The 24,161-nt window shown below is 40.9% G+C and overlaps 1 protein-coding gene across 1 annotated transcript in view; it reads left to right on the top strand.

Annotated features, from left to right (window-relative positions):
* LOC124799064 (metabotropic glutamate receptor-like) overlaps window positions 1-24,161 on the top strand; it is a 131,006-nt gene that overhangs the window by 97,586 nt on the left and 9,259 nt on the right. The window contains exon 3 of the mRNA XM_047262602.1: window positions 19,245-19,397. Coding sequence (XP_047118558.1) covers window positions 19,245-19,397 — 153 coding nt within the window. The remainder of the gene's footprint in view (window positions 1-19,244; window positions 19,398-24,161) is intronic.

The following is a 24,161-nucleotide window of genomic DNA, read 5'->3' as shown; positions in this document are numbered from 1 at the left end:
CTTCAAGATTCAAAAACTCTCTTGTAGTGTGATGTCTCTAAACAACAACTTTGCCCATACCTGCTTCCTACTTTCTGAAGACAAGTGTTCAACTCAGTACATGGTCTTGCCCATGTTGGAGCAAACAGTACAGTTAGAATTATAGATATGTGTGGCCTTATGTTAAATGAGACTGTTGCACTTATGTGATGGCATGTACAGAGTGTCAGAAAGCGAAGGTAGACTAGCATGTATACAATCCTGTTTGATGTTTCTCCAAACCCTTGCAATGCCTTGCATGCATGCACATTCATTTAGTGTGCCCACTACCCACAGCAGATGGTTAATCATACATCTTTACTGTAGTTAATAATTACACACACTGGGTGGAAGCATTTCCCTTTGCTGACATCTCTGTAGACTGTCACTAAAACCTTTTTGACTATTTGGATTGGTCACTTTAGATATCTGAAGCATGTTACTACAGATCAACAAAGTGGACTATATCCAGTTCTGGAGGACGACAGTGAACACACAATGAAAATTCTCCTAAATGGCAACCCTACTGTGGTGTCATTGGGGAAGATAAAGCCTGCCTACCTGAAGACAATCCTTCAAATCAATGCAGCACTCATAGACCACTGCCTGTGCCAAAGGACACAGCTGACCTATGGATGACATCCTTACCAGTGTAACTTTCACCTCAGTTGAACATTGCTCCTGTTTGGCAAATACCATCTTCAGTTAGCGCAAGGGCCAGCCAGGTGGTATGTCATAAGTACCTCCACATTCCCAGAGTTCCACATTGTCGGGTGGGGAGAGACAGGTGGGAGTGGTGTGTCGTGTGGTGGCAAAATTATTTTGAGTGTTAAACTTGGTCACTGACAGAGACAGTTCATATTTTTGACTTTCTTAACGGCAGTTTAGTCCACTTTGTACATCCATGCTGTTTGGACTTGATCATAATTTGTACTTTGTTTTGTGTATACTGCTCAGGTAGTAGATAAATTTTGGTTGTTCTTTTGTGTCTGTGTATATGCCCTTATTGTGGTTAACATCCCCACAAGTTGAAACACATATAGATGTACTGTCTACACACAGACTATTATCTCCCATTTTTCATATGAAAATATTGCTGTGACATAGTTTTACTTAATGTTAGACATGTCATAACCAGTGGTTTGACTACCAAAAACATTGTCCATGCATAAGCAAATGTATAAAATAAATGTCAAATTAAAAGAGACTATGCATCCAACTTTCACGAAAAACAATAGGGAATCCTTCACTTATCTTACCAAACTGAAGTTTCAAAAAGCCTGAGGGAAGTGCCATCATTTATTTATTGTAGTCCTTGGCAAGCCATTCAGATGGTACTTTGTATTGCTGTACTCTTTCAGGGAACAACAAACACTTTGAGCATGTGGGTCCAGGATGTGACCACCCTCCCTTTCAATTGTCCACAATGAAGAATCTTTAAAGTGTTAGTCACTGCACTTTGGTACAATTACTCTCTTTTAGTAGAAAACTCACTAGTATAGTGCAGCCAACACATTTGAAAAAGAATGTGTCCCAAGAACAAACATTTTTAATATCCATCTGTTTATGACTCCACATTGAATTGATGCTATTTGAAATAATAGTGTGTAAATGGAATGACCCAGCTTTTAATTTTAGAAATGAATGCTGCATTGTAGTTATGTATACATCCATCCATTTATTGACATGTTTTGACAATAAATTGAAATTCAACACTTCTTGATTTTACTTGGTGTAATAATAATGATTTTACAATATTCCTCAGAACTGAAATTAAACTCACATGGTAAAACATATGACAACAAGAAAATACATTCACAGACTTTAGAAATCAACATATTTGAAACAACTTGCAAATATAAAGTCATGAAATAAATACTGATTAACATGGCAGCAAGCACGAACCCTAACTGTTCCCTGATACAAAACCATACATGAGTGACTCACCTGCATTTGGCACTCTAACTTGACCGAACATATTCCTACACAACTGAATTACACACTGCTTTCAAAGTTCTTGTTGTTGTGGTCTTCAGTACTGAGACTGGTTTGATGCAGCTCTCCATGCTACTCTATACTTTGCTAGCTTCTTCATCTCCCAGTATCTACTGCAACCTACATCCTTCTGAATCTGCTTAGTGTATTCATCTTTTGGTCTCCCTCTACAATTTTTACCCTCCATGCTGCCCTCCAATACTAAACTGGTGATCCCTTGATGCCTCAGAACATGTCCTACCAACCGATCCCTTCTTCTAGTCAAGTTGTACCACAAACTCCTCTTCTCCCCAATGCTATTCAATACCTCCTCATTAGTTATGTGATCTACGCATCTAATCTTCAGCATTCTTCTGTAGCACCACATTTCGAAAGCTTCTATTCTCTTCTTGTCCAAACTATTTATCGTCCATGTTTCACTTCCATACATGGCTACACTCCATACAAATACTTTCAGAAACGACCTCCTGCCACTTAAACCTATACTCGATGTTAACAAATTTCTCTTCTTCAGAAATGCTTTCCGTGCCATTGCCAGTCTACATTTTATATCCTCTTTACTTTGACAATCATGAGTTATTTTGCTCCCCAAATAGCAAAACTCCTTTACTACTTTAAGTGTCTCATTTCCTAATCTAATTCCCTCTGCATCACCCAACTTAATTTGACTACATTCCATTATCTTTGTTTTGCTTTTGTTAATGTTCATCTTATATCCTCCTTTCAAGAAACTATCCATTCCGTTCAACTGCTCTTCTAAGTCCTTTGCTGTCTCTGACAGAATTACAATGTCATCGGCGAACCTTAAAGTTTTTATTTCTTCTCCATGGATTTTAATACCTACTCCAAAATTTTCTTTTGTTTCCTTTACTGCTTGCTCAATATACAGATTGAACAACAACGGGGAGAGGCTACAACCCTGTCTCACTCCCTTCCCAACCACTGCTTCCCTTTGATGTCCCTTGACTCTTATAACTGCCATCTGGTTTCTGTACAAATTGTAAATAGCTTTTCGCTCCCTGTATTTTGACCCTGCCACCTTCAGAATTTGAAAGAGAGTATTCCAGTCAACATCGTTAAAAGCTTTCTCTAAGTCTACAAATGCTAGGAACTTAGGTTTGCCTTTCCTTAATCTAGCTTCTAAGATAAATCGTAGGATCAGTATTGCCTCACGTGTTCCTTATATTTCTATGGAATCCAAACTGATCTTCCCCGAGGTCAGCTTCTACTAGTTTTTCCATTCGTCTGTAAAGAATTCGTGTTAGTATTTTGCAGCTGTGACTTATTAAACTGATAGTTCGGTAATTTTCACATCTGACAACACCTGCTTTCTTTGGGATTGGAATTATTATATTCTTTTTGAAGTCTGAGGGTATTTCGCCTGTCTCATACATCTTCCTCACCAGATGGTAGAGTTTTGTCGGGACTGGCCCTCCCAAGGCTGTCAGTAGTTCTAATGGAATGCTGTCTACTCCCGAAGCTTTGTTGCGACTCAGGTCTTTCAGTGCTCTGTCAAACTCTTCATGCAGTATCATATCTCACATTTCATCTTCATCTACATCCTCTTCCATTTCCATAATATTGTCCTCAAGAACATCGCCCTTGTATAGACCCTCTATATACTCCTTCCACCTTTCTGCTTTCCCTTCTTTGCTAAGAACTGGGTTTCCATCTGAGCTCTTGATATTCATACAAGTGGCTCTCTTTTCTCCAAAGGTCTCTTTAATTTTCCTATAGGCAGTATCTATCTTACCCCTAGTGAGATAAGCCTCTACATCCTTACATTTGTCCTCTAGCCATCACTGCTTAGCCATTTTGCACTTCCTGTCAATCTCATTTTTGAGACGTTTGTATTCCTTTTTGCCTGCTTCATTTACTGCATTTTTATATTTTCTCCTTTCATCAATTAAATTCAATATTTCTTCTATTACCCAAGGATTTCTACTAGCCCTCGTCTTTTTACCTACTTGATCCTTTGCTGCCTTCACCACTTCATCCCTCAAAGCTACCCATTCTTCTTCTACTGTATTTCTTTCCCTCATTCTTGTCAATTGTTCCCTTTTGCTCTCCCTGAAACTCTGTACAACCTTTGGTTTAGTCAGTTTATCCAGGTCCCTTCTCCTTAAATTCCCACCTTTTTGCAGTTTCTTCATTTTTAGTCTACAGTTCATAACCAGTAGATTGTCGTCACAGTCCACATCTGCCCCTGGAAATGTCTTACAATTTAAAACCTGGTTCCTAAATCTCTGTCTTATCATTATATAATCTATCTGAAACCTGTCAGTATTTCCAGGCTTCTTCCATGTATACAATCTTCTTTTATGATTCTTGAACCAAGTTATGCTCTGTGCAGAATTCTACCAGACAGCTTCCTCTTTCATTCCTTATCCCCATTTCATATTCAGCTACTACGTTTCCTTCTCTCCCTTTTCCTACTGTCGAATTCCAGTCACCCATGACTATTAAATTTTCGCCTCCCTTCACTACCTGAATAATTTCTTTTATATCGTCATACATTTCATCAATTTCTTCATCTGCAGAGCTAGTTGGCATATAAACTTGTACTATTGTAGTCGGTGTGGGCTTCATGTCTATCTTGGCCACAATAATGTGTTCACTATGCTGATTGTAGTAGCCTACCTGCACTCCTATTTTTTTATTCATTATTAAACCTACTCCTGCATTACCCCTATTTGATTTTGTATTTATAATCCTGTATTCACCTGACCAAAAGTCTTGTTCCTCCTGCCACCAAACTTCACTAATTCCCACTATATCTAACTTTAACCTATCCATTTCCCTTTTTAAGTTTTCTAACCTACCTGCCCGATTAAGGGATCTGACATTCCACACTCCGATCCGCGGAACGCCAGTTTTCTTTCTCCTGATAACGACGTCCTCTTGAGTAGTCCCCGCCCGGAGATCCGAATGGGGGACTATTTTACCTCCGGAATGTTTTACCCAAGAGGACGCCATCATCATTTAACTATACAGTAAAGCTGCATGCCCTCGGGAAAAACTATGGCCGTAGTTTCCCCTCGCTTTCAGCCGTTCGCAGTACCAGCACAGCAAGGCAGTTTTGGTTAGTGTTACAAGGCCAGATCAGTCAATCATCCAGACTGTTGCCCCTGCAACTACTGAAAAGGCCGCTGCCCCTCTTCAGGAAGACAGGAATATAAACTGTGATTTGCACTGAATGAAATTGGAATAAAAATTCATATATTACTGGGAAATCCAAATTGCATAATTTTTCAAAATTTTATTGCATTTACTTTAATTTGTATCTGATGTAGACATGTAAGGTTGACAATTTTTCTGGGGTTTCAGGTCATTGAATTTTGAAATACAAAATGTTCTTGCTGACATAAAATAAATGAGATAACAATAATACGCATTAAGTACTTAATTCTATAAAGTTCTTTTGCAAAAAAACAAGTATTACATAACTCCCAAACTGAAGTGGCATAGAAATATTCAAAAGGAAATATGGTGAGGACAGGATCACAGTTCTGAAACCTGAAATCTAAGGAAGAGTATATGTGACCAACTAACTTATTATTAGACATGCTGAATTTATTTGAGAATCAGAATCAGAATTTTCATTATCCCATAACATATAAAGTCAAATCACAGGTCTGATGTTCTGGGGACTGGCCAACATTACATTTACATTACAATTACAATTTCTATATATATTGTATTACAAAAAAATATATCAACATTCCAGTTTACATGTATTACAAAGTAATATATAACAACAGCGTTTACATAGTGAACATATTTTTACAATCATTTACTTGACACAAAACTGCTAAGCTTAATTTACAGGTGATGTTTCCTTGCTCAGACTTCCACATCATCATTCATAAGTTCTTCTATGGAGTAGTAACGTTTCTCCACTAATGACTTGTGCAGCTTTGGTTTCAGTTGCCCTAGCGCCATGCTGTTTATTTGTTTCTTTTTAGCGTGTTGTAGATTTTCATGCCCATATATTCTGGGGTTATGTATATAACTTTAACCTGTGATTAGAAAGCATGAAGTTTGTCTGATTCCTAGTGCTGTATTGATGCTTAAAATAGTTGTCTATGAATTACATAGGGTTACTGTATACAACAATAATCAGTTCATAGATGTACAAACAGGGGGCATGTAATATTCTTAGATTTCTTAACAGTGAGCAACAAGATTCTTTGGTCTTGCGTTACACATATTTCTAACAATTGATTTTTGGAATTTTAATATTCTAATGATTTTGCTTGTATTACCCCAAAAGATAATGCCATACCTTATAACAACTTCAAAATAGCTGTGATAAATACTTTTCTTATCTCCATGCTAGTCAAATATAACAAAATCTTCATAGCAAAGGTCGGGCTGTTTAACTTATTTGCTAGGTATTCTATATGTGAAGACCAGGATAAATTTTGGTCCAAATGTATTCCTAAAAATTTAACACAATCTGATTCTTTTAGTTTCTGGTTTCTGCAGGTAATATGAATTTCATTTATCTCAGAGTTTTTAATTTTGAACTGTAGTAAATGTGTTTTTCCAATATTCAATTTTAACCCATTTAGCTGGAACCAGTTTTCTAAACTGTCTAGTAGATTTGTGACAGTTGAGGGAATTTGTTCTGAGTGACTGCTTTTTATGAGGGCAGATGTAACATCAGCGAATAAAATTGAGTGTGAATTTATGTTTTGTGGCAAGTCATTTATGTAAAGTAAGAATAAAATTGGACCCAGAATTGAGCCTTGTGGAACGCCTTGTGTAATAATCATCCATTCAGAGAAGAAATTTCCCTTGTTTGATGATGTAACTACTCTTTGTTGTCTCTTTTTCAGGTATGACCTGAACCTCTCTAAAACACGACCTGAGCTGTAATAAAGTGTTCTCTATATCTCTTGCTGAAATTTCTTTAAATTTGTTAAACCATTCTTCAACCTTCTGACCTAATTGTACTTCTTCGGTATAACCATCTCCATCTGCAACAGACTTTGACACATTTATAAAAAAATATTGCTAAAAGATTCTGAAATCAGAGCAGGATTGGTTATAGTTTTATTTCCCACCTTAATTTTGGAGATAACTTGGCTGTTAGTTCTCATCACCAGTTCTGATTTTACAATGGACCAGACTGCCTTCCAGGAGTAATTGTTTTTGCAGCATAGTATGGGCTCTTTCAAAGGCATGGGGCCTTTAGGCTGGTGCCTACTAGTCCCAATTGGTAAAATAATATATATATATATATATATATATATATATATATATATATATATATATATATATATATATATATATATAAAAAACAAAGATGATGTGACTTACCAAATGAAAGTGCTGGCAGGTCGACAGACACACAAACAAACACAAACATACACACAAAATTCAAGCTTTCGCAACAAACTGTTGCCTCATCAGGAAAGAGGGAAAGACGAAAAGATGTGGGTTTTAAGGGAGAGGGTAAGGAGTCATTCCAATCCCGGGAGCGGAAAGACTTACCTTAGGGAGAAAAAAGGACGGGTATACACTCGCACACACACACATATCCATCCACACATATACAGACACAAGCAGACATATTTAAAGACAAAGAGTTTGGGCAGAGATGTCAGTCGAGGCAGAAGTGCAGAGGCAAAGATGTTGTTGAATGACAGGTGAGGTATGAGTGGCGGCAACTTGAAATTAGCGGAGATTCAGGCCTGGTGGATAACGGGAAGAGAGGATATATTGAAGAGCAAGTTCCCATCTCCGGAGTTCGGATAGGTTGGTGTTAGTGGGAAGTATCCAGATAACCCGGACGGTGTAACACTGTGCCAAGATGTGCTGGCCGTGCACCAAGGCATGTTTAGCGACAGGGTGATCCTCATTACCAACAAACACTGTCTGCCTGTGTCCATTCATGCGAATGGACAGTTTGTTGCTGGTCATTCCCACATAGAATGCGTCACAGTGTAGACAGGTCAGTTGGTAGATCACGTGGGTGCTTTCACACGTGGCTCTGCCTTTGATCGTGTACACCTTCCGGGTTACAGGACTGGAGTAGGTGGTGGTGGGAGGGTGCATGGGACAGGTTTTACACCGGGGGCGGTTACAAGGGTAGGAGCCAGAGGGTAGGGAAGGTGGTTTGGGGATTTCATAGGGATGAACTAAGAGGTTACGAAGGTTAGGTGGACGGCGGAAAGACACTCTTTGTGGAGTGGGGAGGATTTCATGAAGGATGGATCTCATTTCTGGGCAGGATTTTAGGAAGTCGTATCCCTGCTGGAGAGCCACATTCAGAATCTGATCCAGTCCCGGAAAGTATCCTGTCACAAGTGGGGCACTTTTGTGGTTCTTCTGTGGGAGGTTCTGGGTTTGAGAGGATGAGGAAGTTGCTCTGGTTATTTGCTTCTGTACCAGGTCGGGAGGGTAGTTGCGGGATGCGAAAGCTGTTGTCAGGTTGTTGGTGTAATGCTTCAGGGATTCCGGACTGGAGCAGATTCGTTTGCCACGAAGACCTAGGCTGTAGGGAAGGGACCGTTTGATGTGGAATGGGTGGCAGCTGTCGTAATGGAGGTACTGTTGCTTGTTGGTGGGTTTGATGTGGACGGACGTGTGAAGCTGGCCATTGGACAGGTGGAGGTCAACATCAAGGAAAGTGGCATGGGATTTGGAGTAGGACCAGGTGAATCTGATGGAACCAAAGGAGTTGAGGTTGGAGAGGATATTCTGGAGTTCTTCTTCACTGTGAGTCCAGATCATGAAGATGTCATCAATAAATCTGTACCAAACTTTGGGTTGGCAGGCCTGGGTAACCAAGAAGGCTTCCTCTAAGCGACCCATGAATAGGTTGGCGTACGAAGGGGCCATCCTGGTACCCATGGATGTTCCCTTTAATTGCTGGTATGTCTGGCCTTCAAAAGTGAAGAAGTTGTGGGTCAGGATGAAGCTGGCTAAGGTAATGAGGAAAGAGGTTTTAGGTAGGGTGGCAGGTGATCGGCGTGAAAGGAAGTGCTCCATCGCAGCGAGGCCCTGGACGTGCGGGATATTTGTGTATAAGGAAGTGGCATCAATGGTTACAAGGATGGTTTCTGGGGGTAACGGATTGGGTAAGGATTCCAGGCGTTCGAGAAAGTGGTTGGTGTCTTTGATGAAGGATGGGAGACTGCACGTAATGGGTTGAAGGTGTTGATCTACGTAGGCAGAGATACGTTCTGTGGGGGCTTGGTAACCAGCTACAATGGGACGGCCAGGATGATTGGGTTTGTGAATTTTAGGAAGAAGGTAGAAGGTAGGGGTGCGGGGTGTCGGTGGGGTCAGGAGGTTGATGGAGTCAGGTGAAAGGTTTTGTAGGGGGCCTAAGGTTCTGAGGATTCCCTGAAGCTCCGCCTGGACATCAGGAATGGGATTACCTTGGCAAACTTTGTATGTGGTGTTGTCTGAAAGCTGACGCAGTCCCTCAGCCACATACTCCCGACGATCAAGTACCACGGTCGTGGAACCCTTGTCCGCCGGAAGAATGATGATGGACCGGTCAGCCTTCAGATCACGGATAGCCTGGGCTTCAGCAGTGGTGATGTTGGGAGTAGGATTAAGGTTTTTTAAGAAGGATTGAGAGGCAAGGCTGGAAGTCAGAAATTCCTGGAAGGTTTGGAGAGGGTGATTTTGAGGAAGAGGAGGTGGGTCCCGCTGTGACGGAGGACGGAACTGTTCCAGGCAGGGTTCAATTTGGATAGTGTCTTGGGGAGTTGGATCATTAGGGGTAGGATTAGGATCATTTTTCTTCGTGGCAAAGTGATACTTCCAGCAGAGAGTACGAGTGTAGGACAGTAAATCTTTGACGAGGGCTGTTTGGTTGAATCTGGGAGTGGGGCTGAAGGTGAGGCCTTTGGATAGGACAGAGGTTTCAGATTGGGAGAGAGGTTTGGAGGAAAGGTTAACTACTGAATTAGGGTGTTGTGGTGCCAGATTGTGTTGCTTGGAATTTTGAGGTTTTGGAGGGAGTGGAGCTGGAAGTGGGAGACTGAGTAGATGGGAGAGACTGGGTTTGTGTGCAATGAGAGGTGGTTGAGGTTTGCTGGAAAGGTTGTGAAGGGTGAGTGAGTTGCCTTTCCGGAGGTGGGAAACCAGGAGATTGGATAGTTTTTTGAGGTGAAGGGTGGCATGCTGCTCTAATTTGCGGTTGGCCTGTAGGAGAATGCTCTGAATAGCCGGTGTGGATGTGGGAGAGGAAAGATTGAGGACTTTTATTAAGGATAGGAGTTGAACACACCTGTCAACTCCTATCCTTAATAAAAGTCCTCAATCTTTCCTCTCCCACATCCACACCGGCTATTCAGAGCATCCTCCTACAGGCCAACCGCAAATTAGAGCAGCATGCCACCCTTCACCTCAAAAAACTATCCAATCTCCTGGTTTCCCACCTCCGGAAAGGCAACTCACTCACCCTTCACAACCTTTCCAGCAAACCTCAACCACCTCTCATTGCACACAAACCCAGTCTCTCCCATCTACTCAGTCTCCCACTTCCAGCTCCACTCCCTCCAAAACCTCAAAATTCCAAGCAACACAATCTGGCACCACAACACCCTAATTCAGTAGTTAACCTTTCCTCCAAACCTCTCTCCCAATCTGAAACCTCTGTCCTATCCAAAGGCCTCACCTTCAGCCCCACTCCCAGATTCAACCAAACAGCCCTCGTCAAAGATTTACTGTCCTACACTCGTACTCTCTGCTGGAAGTATCACTTTGCCACGAAGAAAAATGATCCTAATCCTACCCCTAATGATCCAACTCCCCAAGACACTATCCAAATTGAACCCTGCCTGGAACAGTTCCGTCCTCCGTCACAGCGGGACCCACCTCCTCTTCCTCAAAATCACCCTCTCCAAACCTTCCAGGAATTTCTGACTTCCAGCCTTGCCTCTCAATCCTTCTTAAAAAACCTTAATCCTACTCCCAACATCACCACTGCTGAAGCCCAGGCTATCCGTGATCTGAAGGCTGACCGGTCCATCATCATTCTTCCGGCGGACAAGGGTTCCACGACCGTGGTACTTGATCGTCGGGAGTATGTGGCTGAGGGACTGCGTCAGCTTTCAGACAACACCACATACAAAGTTTGCCAAGGTAATCCCATTCCTGATGTCCAGGCGGAGCTTCAGGGAATCCTCAGAACCTTAGGCCCCCTACAAAACCTTTCACCTGACTCCATCAACCTCCTGACCCCACCGACACCCCGCACCCCTACCTTCTACCTTCTTCCTAAAATTCACAAACCCAATCATCCTGGCCGTCCCATTGTAGCTGGTTACCAAGCCCCCACAGAACGTATCTCTGCCTACGTAGATCAACACCTTCAACCCATTACGTGCAGTCTCCCATCCTTCATCAAAGACACCAACCACTTTCTCGAACGCCTGGAATCCTTACCCAATCCGTTACCCCCAGAAACCATCCTTGTAACCATTGATGCCACTTCCTTATACACAAATATCCCGCACGTCCAGGGCCTCGCTGCGATGGAGCACTTCCTTTCACGCCGATCACCTGCCACCCTACCTAAAACCTCTTTCCTCATTACCTTAGCCAGCTTCATCCTGACCCACAACTTCTTCACTTTTGAAGGCCAGACATACCAGCAATTAAAGGGAACATCCATGGGTACCAGGATGGCCCCTTCGTACGCCAACCTATTCATGGGTCGCTTAGAGGAAGCCTTCTTGGTTACCCAGGCCTGCCAACCCAAAGTTTGGTACAGATTTATTGATGACATCTTCATGATCTGGACTCACAGTGAAGAAGAACTCCAGAATATCCTCTCCAACCTCAACTCCTTTGGTTCCATCAGATTCACCTGGTCCTACTCCAAATCCCATGCCACTTTCCTTGATGTTGACCTCCACCTGTCCAATGGCCAGCTTCACACGTCCGTCCACATCAAACCCACCAACAAGCAACAGTACCTCCATTACGACAGCTGCCACCCATTCCACATCAAACGGTCCCTTCCCTACAGCCTAGGTCTTCGTGGCAAACGAATCTGCTCCAGTCCGGAATCCCTGAAGCATTACACCAACAACCTGACAACAGCTTTCGCATCCTGCAACTACCCTCCCGACCTGGTACAGAAGCAAATAACCAGAGCAACTTCCTCATCCTCTCAAACCCAGAACCTCCCACAGAAGAACCACAAAAGTGCCCCACTTGTGACAGGATACTTTCCGGGACTGGATCAGATTCTGAATGTGGCTCTCCAGCAGGGATACGACTTCCTAAAATCCTGCCCAGAAATGAGATCCATCCTTCATGAAATCCTCCCCACTCCACCAAGAGTGTCTTTCCGCCGTCCACCTAACCTTCGTAACCTCTTAGTTCATCCCTATGAAATCCCCAAACCACCTTCCCTACCCTCTGGCTCCTACCCTTGTAACCGCCCCCGGTGTAAAACCTGTCCCATGCACCCTCCCACCACCACCTACTCCAGTCCTGTAACCCGGAAGGTGTACACGATCAAAGGCAGAGCCACGTGTGAAAGCACCCACGTGATCTACCAACTGACCTGTCTACACTGTGACGCATTCTATGTGGGAATGACCAGCAACAAACTGTCCATTCGCATGAATGGACACAGGCAGACAGTGTTTGTTGGTAATGAGGATCACCCTGTGGCTAAACATGCCTTGGTGCACGGCCAGCATATCTTGGCACAGTGTTACACCGTCCGGGTTATCTGGATACTTCCCACTAACACCAACCTATCCGAACTCCGGAGATGGGAACTTGCTCTTCAATATATCCTCTCTTCCCGTTATCCACCAGGCCTGAATCTCCGCTAATTTCAAGTTGCCGCCACTCATACCTCACCTGTCATTCAACAACATCTTTGCCTCTGCACTTCTGCCTCGACTGACATCTCTGCCCAAACTCTTTGTCTTTAAATATGTCTGCTTGTGTCTGTATATGTGTGGATGGATATGTGTGTGTGTGCGAGTGTGTACCCGTCCTTTTTTCTCCCTAAGGTAAGTCTTTCCGCTCCCGGGATTGGAATGACTCCTTACCCTCTCCCTTAAAACCCACATCCTTTCGTCTTTCCCTCTCCTTCCCTCTTTCCTGATGAGGCAACAGTTTGTTGCGAAAGCTTGAATTTTGTGTGTATGTTTGTGTTTGTTTGTGTGTCTGTCGACCTGCCAGCACTTTCATTTGGTAAGTCACATCATCTTTGTTTTTAGATATATATTTCCTACGTGGAATGTTTCCCTCTATTATAACCATATCATATATATATATATATATATAAAATAGAGGGAAACATTCCACGTGGGAAAAATTATATACAAAAACAAAGATGAGGTGACTTACCGAACGAAAGCGCTGGCAGGGCGATAGACACACAAACAAACACAAACATACACACAAAATTCAAGCTTTCGCAACAAACTGTTGCCTCATCAGGAAAGAGGGAAGGAGAGGGAAAGACGAAAGGATGTGGGTTTTAAGGGAGAGGGTCTTTAAATATGTCTGCTTGTGTCTGTATATGTGTGGATGGATTATGTGTGTGTGTGCGAGTGTATACCCGTCCTTTTTTCCCCCTAAGGTAAGTCTTTCCGCTCCCGGGATTGGAATGACTCCTTACCCTCTCCCTTAAAACCCACATCCTTTCGTCTTTTCCTCTCCTTCCCTCTTTCCTGATGAGGCAACAGTTTGTTGCGAAAGCTTGAATTTTGTGTGTGTGTTTGTGTTTGTTTGTGTGTCTATCGACCTGCCAGCGCTTTCGTTCGCTAAGTCACATCACCTTTGTTTTTAGATATATTTTTCCCACGTGGAATGTTTCCCTCTACATATATATATATATATATATATATATATATATATATATATATATATATATATATATATATATATATATATATATATATATATATGAATATAATAGAGGGAAACATTCCACGTGGGAAAAATATATCTAAAAAGAAAGATGATGAAACTTACCAAACAAAAGCGCTGGCAGGTCGATAGACACACAAACAAACACAAACATACACACAAAATTCTAGCTTTCGCAACCAATGGTTGCCTCGTCAGGAAAGAGGGAAGGAGAAGGAAAGACAAAAGGATATGGGTTTTAAGGGAGAGGGTAAGGAGTCATTCCAATCCCGGGAGCGGAAAGACTTACCTTAGGGGGAAAAAAGGACAGGCCTTTACAAATGTCTGCAGAAAAAGGACAGGCCTTTACAAATGTCTGCTTGTGTCTGTGTATGTGTGGATGGATATGTGTGTGTGTGCGAGTGTATACCTGTCCTTTTTTCCCCCTAAGGTAAGTCTTTCCGCTCCCGGGATTGGAATGACTCCTTACCCTCTCCCTTAAAACCCATATCCTTTTGTCTTTCCTTCTCCTTCCCTCTTTCCTGACGAGGCAACCATTGGTTGCGAAAGCTAGAATTTTGTGTGTATGTTTGTGTTTGTTTGTGTGTCTATCGACCTGCCAGCGCTTTTGTTTGGTAAGTTTCATCATCTTTCTTTTTAGATATATATATATATATATATATATATATATATATATATATATATATATATATATATATATATATGTATTGTAAAGCAAACTTATGTGAAACTAACAGATTACACATCTCTACAAAATGTCATATTCATGATCTATGGAACAAGTATTAAAATAATGTAATGTAACTTAGTCCAGAAGATGTCAGACTTTGAATCACCCACATGTCTGAAGTATAGGATAATTTGATTTGATTTGTTATTGGTCCTGTAGATCATACAATTTGTACAGCAAAGCACATCATGATATAGGACAAGTCAATTTGAAAAATTATGTTTATATGGTATATAATAAGAGATAACAGTAGTGGCACATAACTCACATAGCAGAATACGTATAGGATATATAGACAAAATATAAAAAAGTTGGTGTGTGATGAGAGATGACAGTGGTGCATACTGCACATAGCAGAATACATATGAAATACAGACAGAATATGAGTAACAAACAATAATTAAATTATCTTACTAAGCAGAAATATCTACAAATGAATATACAGCTTTTTACAAGTAATTAAAATATTGTGGTACATGGTTCACATATCAGAATACATGTATGAGATACAGACAGAATATAGAGAAGGTACAATAATTAAACTATCTTACTAAGTAGAAACATCTACAACTGAATAAACAGCTTATTGCAAGTAATTAAAATTTTGTTTCAAGAAATTCATGTATGGAATAGAAACAGTGATTTAGTAGCAATTCCTTTAATTTAATTCTCATTATTTTCGGGTTTTTGCTTGTTTTTATGTCTGTTGGGAGGTGGATGTATATTTTAATGCCCATACATTTAACCCCATTCACATATAATTTTGTGTTGTGGGCTATAATTTGTGACTGTGTTTTGTTTCTGGTGGCAGTCTGCATTTCTGTCGAGGGCATCCAAGTGCTGTACTGTAAAACAAGCTAGTTTCAGTATATACAAGCATGGCAGTGGCAGGATTTTTAGCTGTTGAAATAGTGATTTACAGTGTTCAGTTCTTTTTTTACGTTTCATTATTCCTACTACTTGTTTTTGTAACTTGAAAATTGTGAGAGAATCAGAGCTCTTTCCCCAGAAGATTAAACCATAGCATAAGAAAGACTCAAACAGGGCATGTTACACCAGCTTCAAGGTATCTACACTGGCTGTGTCTTTTAAAGATCGTAATAGATAGCAGGTTTTACTAAGCTTTTGTGATAATGCCTCAATATGTGGTTTTCAATTTAGTGTGTTACTGATGGTAAGTCCAAGAAACTTGGTGTCCTGCCTGTTCATAATGTCTTCTTTGCCGATAACTATGACTGCATTGAAGGGGGTTAGATTTTGACTAGTATGGAAGTTTATACTTACAGATTTTTGAGTATTTGCGAGTAGTCTATTTGCTTCAAACCACAACTGTAAATGACAAGTAGTTTCATTAACTGCATCTTGCAATGGGTCACCTCTACTGGTTATCAATATATTTGTGTCATCCGCATACAGAAAGGAGCTGGCATTTGGTATGTGTTCTGGGAGATCATTTATGAACAATATGAAAAGAACAGAGCCAAGGACAGATCCCTGAGGGACACCATTTGTTGTATGTAGTATATCTGACCTGCAGTGCCTGAATGTCTCTGATTTTCTTATTTCTATATATTGCTTTCTTTGACTAAGGTAGCTATGGAACCAATTGTGGGCTACACCTCTAATGCCATACTTATGGAGTTTCATAAGCAGCAGCTTGTGGTCGACCATGTCAAAGGCCTTGGACTGATCAAGAAATATACCGACAGCAGGTTGTTTATGGTCAATGAAACTTGAGCACTTTTCTAGAAATGCATACAGAGCATGTGTGGTGGACCTATTTTTCCGAAATACGTATTGGGAAGATGTGATTATGTTGTTAGAATTTAAACATATTTCTAATCTAGTTAACATACAGTATTCAAATATTTTTGAGAAGGCAGATAGTATAGCAATTGGCCTATGGTTTGTCATGTCCGTTTTCTCTCCCTTCTTGTAGAGAGGTATAATTTTAGCAAGTTTTAGCTGGTTTGGAAATGTTCCCTCTATAAATGAGGTATTTGTGATATTTGACAGGGGTCCACTGATGTATCTGAACACTTACGAAGTAAGAAGTAGGGTGTCAGATCATACCCTGCAGAATAAATCTTTTTGACTCTTTTTTTAAATAATATCTTCAATTTCATATGGTGTTGTAGGAGATAGGAAAAGGGAGTTCAGAGGAGTATTATTTTTGATACAAGAGTGTGCAGTGTTTGGAGAGTTAGTCAGGAGATTTGTGGGAGGAGAGTGAACAGTATTTGAAGAGTTGGTTAGGAGATTTGTGGAAATTTCTGAAAAATAGCTGTTGAATTTATTGGCAACTTTATGTGCATTTTCAGTCTTTTGTCCTTCTATATTTAGTGTGATTTTATCCTCTATCCTTAACTTTCTACCAGTCTGTTCATTTACTATACCCCAGATGGTCTTACATTTGTTGGAAGAGCACCTAATTGTTTTATCATTATGAGATTTTTTAAGCCCTTTTGGTAACTCTCCTGTATCTGTTTTTGTAATTTTTATAGTATACCTTGAACTCTTTGGATTTGCCACTGTCCAGTTTGCCAAGTCTGTGCAGCAGCCTCATCTTTTCTGATGAAGTTTTAATACCTTTTGTGACCCAAGCATTCTGTTTTTTGTTAGTGATAGTCTTTGATTTCTCTGGGAAATGGCAATTAATGTAATATTCAAATATCAGCAGAAAATTGTCATATTTTTCATTTGTTGTTGAGGAAGTAAATACACTTTGCCAGTCTTCTTTCTCTAAGCTAAGTATGAAGTTGTTTATGTTGCTATCACTGTAACTTCTACATTTAATAACTGTTTCTCCTGTTGGGAGTACATTGAGTGGTGGATTAAAATATATTGTTAGTGCTCTGTGATCTGAAAAACCAACATCTATAATTTTTACAGTGCAATCAGTGTTAGTAGCAACCTGATCAAGACAGTTGTTTAATCTCGTAGGACATATAACTTTCATATTTAAGTTGAATGACATCATTAAATTTACTAATTGGGACTTTTGAGCAGATTCTTCAAGGATATCAATGTTGAGATCACCACATATTATTATATTTTTTTGAGTGTGATGAGCTTTTTCTAGCAATAATGCAAAGTTTCTGAGGAAGACTGAAAAGTTACCACAAGGTAATCTATATACACACATTATATACATATTTAGGTCGGCAAGTACTACCCCAGCTATTTCAATGTCTTTGTCTAAGGAATACACTTCACAGGGATGGAAAGGTTCACAGCTAATGCTATTTCTTATGTATATACAAGTTCCACCACCTTTGTAATTTTCCCTAGAACAGTGGTGGACTAAACTGAAGTTTTGAATATACTGATAAGATAATTCTGACTCTTTTAGCCAGTGTTCGCTAAACACAGTAAGTGCATGCCTGACAAAACATTAGTATCACTTGTAAGAATTTCAAGTTCACTTACTTTATTTCTCAATCCTTGTACATTGTGACAGTATATGTTAAGGTTGTCACATTGTTCTATGTGAGGAAGATTTATGTCTGCTGTGTGCTGTGCAACCCTTTCATATTTGTTCCTTTAAAAAGAAGACACAGAGAAGTAGTGTGGAATAAATGGAGGCAACATGTTGAAAAGTGAGATTCCAAGAAAAAAGGATAAGCTGTTGTGAATACCACATCCAAAATTGAAATAAAAAATAATTGCCAATCTGGCTGTAATGCTATATCTGACAGAAAACTTAATGGTTTTCCTCAAATGAAAGCTTTTTTTTCTTCAGAATTACCTGTTAAACATTAATGTAATTGGAGTAGTAGAGACATGCCTACTTCTAGCAAACAGAAGTTTCGCAGTTATTGTTGTATGAAGGTAATTATGAAGCAAACAGTAATACACAAAAAGGCTGATACTTAATATACATGATGAAACAGTGAATTATGTTAGGAAAGTGTTTCATAATACACATCAGTATCTGAATTGCATTGCATGTGTTACACAGATAATTAGTGTTTATGAAAGTAGCAACTGTTCTGCTAATCTTGTTATGTTCATTTATCAGTTATCTCTGTACTAATACAACACAGTAGCTTAATGATGGTTATTTATTATTATAGCGTCAATTTCATGTGTTCAGCATCACTAAATGTTCTATGTTCTCCTTCATTATTGGAGCAGTAGATCACTATTGATTATATGTATCATCTCTGGTAGTGTCTAAATAACATGATATAGCAAAAATATTAAAGAGTCACAAAACTGTGGCCAGTAGTAGCAACAGTAGTTTTATTTGCCCCCAGATCACTCTTGTAATGATGTTGGACATATCATGGTATTACAATATAAGAACAATGAAAATAACATAATTCATATATACAGGCATTCACATACTTATAGGTCTAGTTTGACAGGGATGCGACAGGTTGTCAGATGTGGCCTTATGATAGGAACTGTCCCAGCATTTGCCTGAAGTAATTTACGAAAACCGTGGAAGAAATTATACTTCTCATAGCATTATATTAAGAAAGTGTCTCATGACGTATGCTAATATTTGAAATGTAATGTTTTGGCTGATTTTTGTTACACCTAAGAATTTTGACTTGTTACTTACTAGTTGCCTTAGTTTCAGAAGTCATTTTTCATAAAATGTGACATCCTCATTATCTCTGTTTAACAGGAGCTTTTCTCAACATACACAAGCAAGGCAATGGGTTGTATGACTGTGGGCAGACAAGTGTGAATGGAGTAATAATGTCTGAAGCTATGTCATGGATGGCAAAAAATCTCAATGAAGATGGTGGCAGATCCTTTCTACCTAATATAACACTTGGTACGTTATTAACCATATTGCAAGATAGTTTAAAAGAAAAGTGTAATTGTTTAGGCTTAAGTCAAGAGTAAAAATCTGTTATCATGCTCTAGTACAGTAAAGCTGTATTGTGTGAGGAAAAATGTGTGTGTGTGTTTGTGCGTTTACTGAGTAATAAATCCTGATATATATACAAAAAAGTTACTCAGCCATACTGAACAATAAGTGACTAGATTACTGCAAATGTATCAGGAAGGAAAGTCTTGATGTTTCAAAAATATTTGGCATACTTGCTAAATCAAATCATAAGAGGATGTGGCTAGTATACCAAAAATTTATAATCATTGATATGGCAGAAGACATTGGGTCACACAAAATGTTGCTGATAGGCAAAAAAAAAAAAAAGTGTAAGATATTACAGAACTGCCTTGCTCTGTGGATATCAGCCAAATATCTCCTTTGTCATAAATGTGAAGACATATTGTAACTGCTGTAGTTGAGTCAAGAAGATCTGGTATTGTATATTGCCAGCAGAAAGTCGTGATGACCTGTTAGATGCAGTTAGTACCATACCTCCCTATTTCTGAGTTGACTTCTTCAATATTTCACAGCTGTTTAGTGTTTCTCTCTAATGATGTACTATAATCAGAAGACTCAATTATTATAATGTGTTACACATAACCACATATCAATACAAAGTGTCATAAATGACTGTCAATCTATTAACTGTACCTCCCTCTGCTACATATTTTCATTTTTTCTGCCTTATCTCAATTCCCATTTCAAAATTCTAACAGTGCTTTTAACAACTTTATTTACAAAAAGAAACTACATCTGTTTAGAGAAGTTTTACCAATGTTAATGAATGAGTAACTTTTGGGTATCAGTACTGTGTTTCATTTTATACAACTTTTTATGTGATTGTTCTTTGTGGTTGTCTTCACTTTATAGTTGAGATTAGATTAGATTAGATTCAGATTTCTTTTTGTAGACTCAAAAATGAGATGATTCTCATGGTTGTGTATAACATAAAAACATGGAACATTTGAATACAATACTCATTTCCCTGACCCTTTGTCAGGATGTTTTCACGATACGTGAACACATTACATTTAAACTGGAACTGTTAATATTTACAGAATTAATACACAGTCTCCATGAAATGTAGTTATGCACCATTAATAAATTTATCATACACAAAATACCTAATCTTGACTGTTCTAACTAAGTGCTGTCAAAACTGAAACCTAACAGCCGTCTTTACTTAAGTTGGTCTAATTGTCCCTTTTAATAAATAGGGAAGAAGGAGTTCCCTACCAAAAAGTCTTTTGAAATTTAAATGGAGCACAGTTAAAACAGATTATGCTTTATCTGCAACCAGGTTTCCTTAATACTGGACCCCTTTTTGAACCAAAGTAAGTGATTGTAGGTCTTTATGTAGATTGTTCTTATTCCTAGTATTTATTTATTTAATTGTATGGCTATGGCCCCCCATCAGGCAGGCCATTCACCAGGTGCCGGTCTTTCAATTTGATGCCTCTGTGGTGACCTGCAGTCGATGAGGATGATAGAATGATGATGAGGAGAGCACAACACCCAGTCCCTGGGCGGAGAAAATTCCCGACCCACCCGGTAATCGAACCCGGCCCAGAGGATTGACAATCCATCACATTGACCATTCAGCTACTGCGGGCAGACATTCCTAGTATTGACACTATGTATTGAGCTGTTTCCTGGAAATAGAGACATATTATTTGCAATAAATATAATGAGAAGCAGTGGTTAGACTACCCAGTTTCTTGAACAAGTTTCTACATGATGTTCTTGAACTTAGACACTACAAATGAGTCTTATTACATGCTTTTGCACTCTAATAACTTCTGCTTTGTTTGACAAGTTACTCCAGAATATGACCCCACATGACATAACAGAATGAAAGTAAGCAAAGTATGCAAGCTTTTTAAAATATTGTCTCCTACATCTGACACCATTCGCACTGCAGTTACAAACTTGTTTACCTGCTTCAGCAATTATGTGGTCTGCCCTTCCCAATTGAATTTGTTATCAAGTTGCAGTCCCAGAAATTTAACACTGCCAAATTTCTCAAACTTGTACTTCACTTTGCTCGAATTATTCTGCAGTAGCCACCAGAAAGATCGCGGGAGGCGCACATTGGCATGGTGCGTCACGGACAGTAGTTGCCGCAAGTAAAGTCCTGTCCACCAGAGGCCACGCAAGAATTCGGCCGTGCAATCTGTCGGCGGAACAACAACAACTCAGGCAGCACAGGCTGTGCCCAGTCAGTTCACATCGGCCATGCCTAGCAGTCAGTTCCCGGTATACACTATGTGAAGTGCGACGGAAAATGTGAATCGTGTTACTACACAATTGGTGACAAGTAGGGTCGTTCTTTCGTGTGTTGCGTCGTTGTTCCAGTTTCGCAGCTTATCCACAGCATGGAGGATTTAGTGCGGGTTTTGGTTGAGCAGCAGACGGAGCTCATGGCAACCATGAAACAAGTGCTTCCGGAGTTGCTCTCCACGTAGTCTGCTCCACCGCCGTTCCCTCCTCCCTTTCCCCTGCATGACGAGATGGCGGAGGATTGGGACACATATGAACATCGCCTTCGGCAGCATTTCCAGGTGTTTCATGTTTCCGATGTGGAGGTATGTCATGCTCTTTTCTTGTCTTGGATATCTCCCTCGCTGTATCAAGTTTTGTGGTAGCTAGTGCCGTTGCAGGAACCCTCGTCCTTGTCTTTTGATGCATTGTGTTCATTGCTGTCTTCATATTATCGCCATCACACCCATGTTGTGGTGGCTAGGGTCAAGTTCTATCAATGCAAGAAACAGCCCCATCAGTCTCACTGGGCGTGGGCTGCTTCCCTGCATGGTCTTAGTCGCAAGTGTCATTTTGTCATGGAGCAGTCGCGAGAGTCGTATGCCCACGTTATGGTATGCGGCGTCATTGTTCGTTCGGCCCCTGATAGGGAGGTCCGGCAACGGGCCCTGCAGTTAGAAGACCCTTCCCTTGAGGAAGTCCTGTCCATTGCTCAATCATATGAAGTCTCTCACGCCGCAGGTCAACAGTTGGAAGTGTGGTGCGACGTCGCGGCAGTGCAGGGCGGCGAGTGTCATTTTGTCATGGAGCAGTCGCGAGAGTCGTATGCCCACGTTATGGTACGCGACGTCATTGTTCGTTCGGCTCCTGATAGGGAGGTCTGGCAATGGGCCCTGCAGTTAGAAGACCCTTCCCTTGAGGAAGTCCTGTCCATTGCTCAATCATATGAAGTCTCTCACGCCGCAGGTCAACAGTCGGAAGTGTGGTGCGACGTCGCGGCGGTGCAGGGCGGCACGGCCGCGTCCACTGTGTCTGGGGTGGACGACGTGCAAGCGGTACAATCTGGCTGTTATGGCCACTCCTGCATGGCGTGTAAACAGAGTTCTGGCCGCTGGTCCTGTTACCATCCTGTGTGTCGTGCTATATACATCATGATCGGTCAGGGTGCCCCGTGTTGGGCCGTTAGTCACAAATGTAATTAAAAAAGGACACATTGCTAAAGTTTGCCACTCAGCCTCAAAAGAATCGAAGGAAGCAGGTACAGAGGACATGGACGTTGACATTCAGGAAGTTTCATCAGGCCAGGCTCCCGACGCATCAGCACACAAACTCTTTATCGAGGTGTCGGTTCGGTCGCGCCAATTACAACTGCAAGTCGATACGGGCGCGGCAGTTTCCTTGTTGAATGCACAAACTTACTCCGACCTTGGGTCGCTCCCATTGGCGCCAGTTTACCAGCGTCTATGCGGTTATGGTAAACAGTTCATTTCCCTACTGGGTCAATTCACTACCGAAGTTACCTACAAATCAGTCGCTCAGCCTCTTACTTTTATTGTTGTCAGTGATGAGAGCTCCGCTAACCTTTTTGGATTGGATGCCTTTCAAGCTTTCGGTTTTTCTATCACAGACACCATACAGTTGGTCTCTGAAGACATTCCCTATCAATCATTGGAATCTTTGATCTCTGACTTTAAGGATATCTTTGGGGAGGGCCATGGGTGTGTTTCAGACTTTGAAGCTCACTTAACATTGAAGGCGTCGGCTCGCCCACGTTTTCTACGCGCTAGACCGGCTGACAGTCCTTGGAGTCTTTCTTCCCATTTCTTCTAGTGAGTGGGCTTCGCCCCTCGTTATTGCCAGGAAACCCTTGGGAAAATTACATCTTTGTGGCGATTTCAAGGCCACCATGAATTCCCAATTGGTGGTGGACACCTATCCCTTCCCTTGTTCTGATGAATTGTTCTCCACCATTGTGGGAGGCCAATATTTTTTGAAAATCGGTCTTTCCGAGGCTTGTCATCAGATACCACTTGATGAGGACTCCAAACGGCTGGCAGTAGTCAACACCCCGTTTGGCCTTTACCAATACCAGCAGTTGGCCTTTGGAATATCCAGTACCCTGGCGATATTTCAGCATTATCTTGAGCATGTCACATCAACAATCCCTCATTGTATTAATTACCCGGATGACATAATTGTCACAGGCCGCAGCATGAAGGAACACTTGCACAACCTTCGAACCCTCTGTCTCAAATTCAGGTCTGTGGGCTTGCGTTGCAACATGCGTAAGTCGAACTTCTTCCAACCGTCCATTGACTATGTGGGCGACACCATCTCTCGGCATAGCGTCCAGCCGCTAGGAAGTTTGGTCCAAGGTATTGTTGTCCTTCCATGGCCCGCTTCGCTGAAGGAGTTACAAGCTTTTTTAGGCAAGATTGCCTATTA

This window comes from Schistocerca piceifrons, chromosome 5 (assembly GCF_021461385.2).
Source record: "Schistocerca piceifrons isolate TAMUIC-IGC-003096 chromosome 5, iqSchPice1.1, whole genome shotgun sequence".
NCBI classification, from domain to species: domain Eukaryota; kingdom Metazoa; phylum Arthropoda; class Insecta; order Orthoptera; family Acrididae; genus Schistocerca; species Schistocerca piceifrons.
Note: the sequence above shows the minus strand (reverse complement) of the source record. Positions and strands in the feature narration are given on the sequence as shown.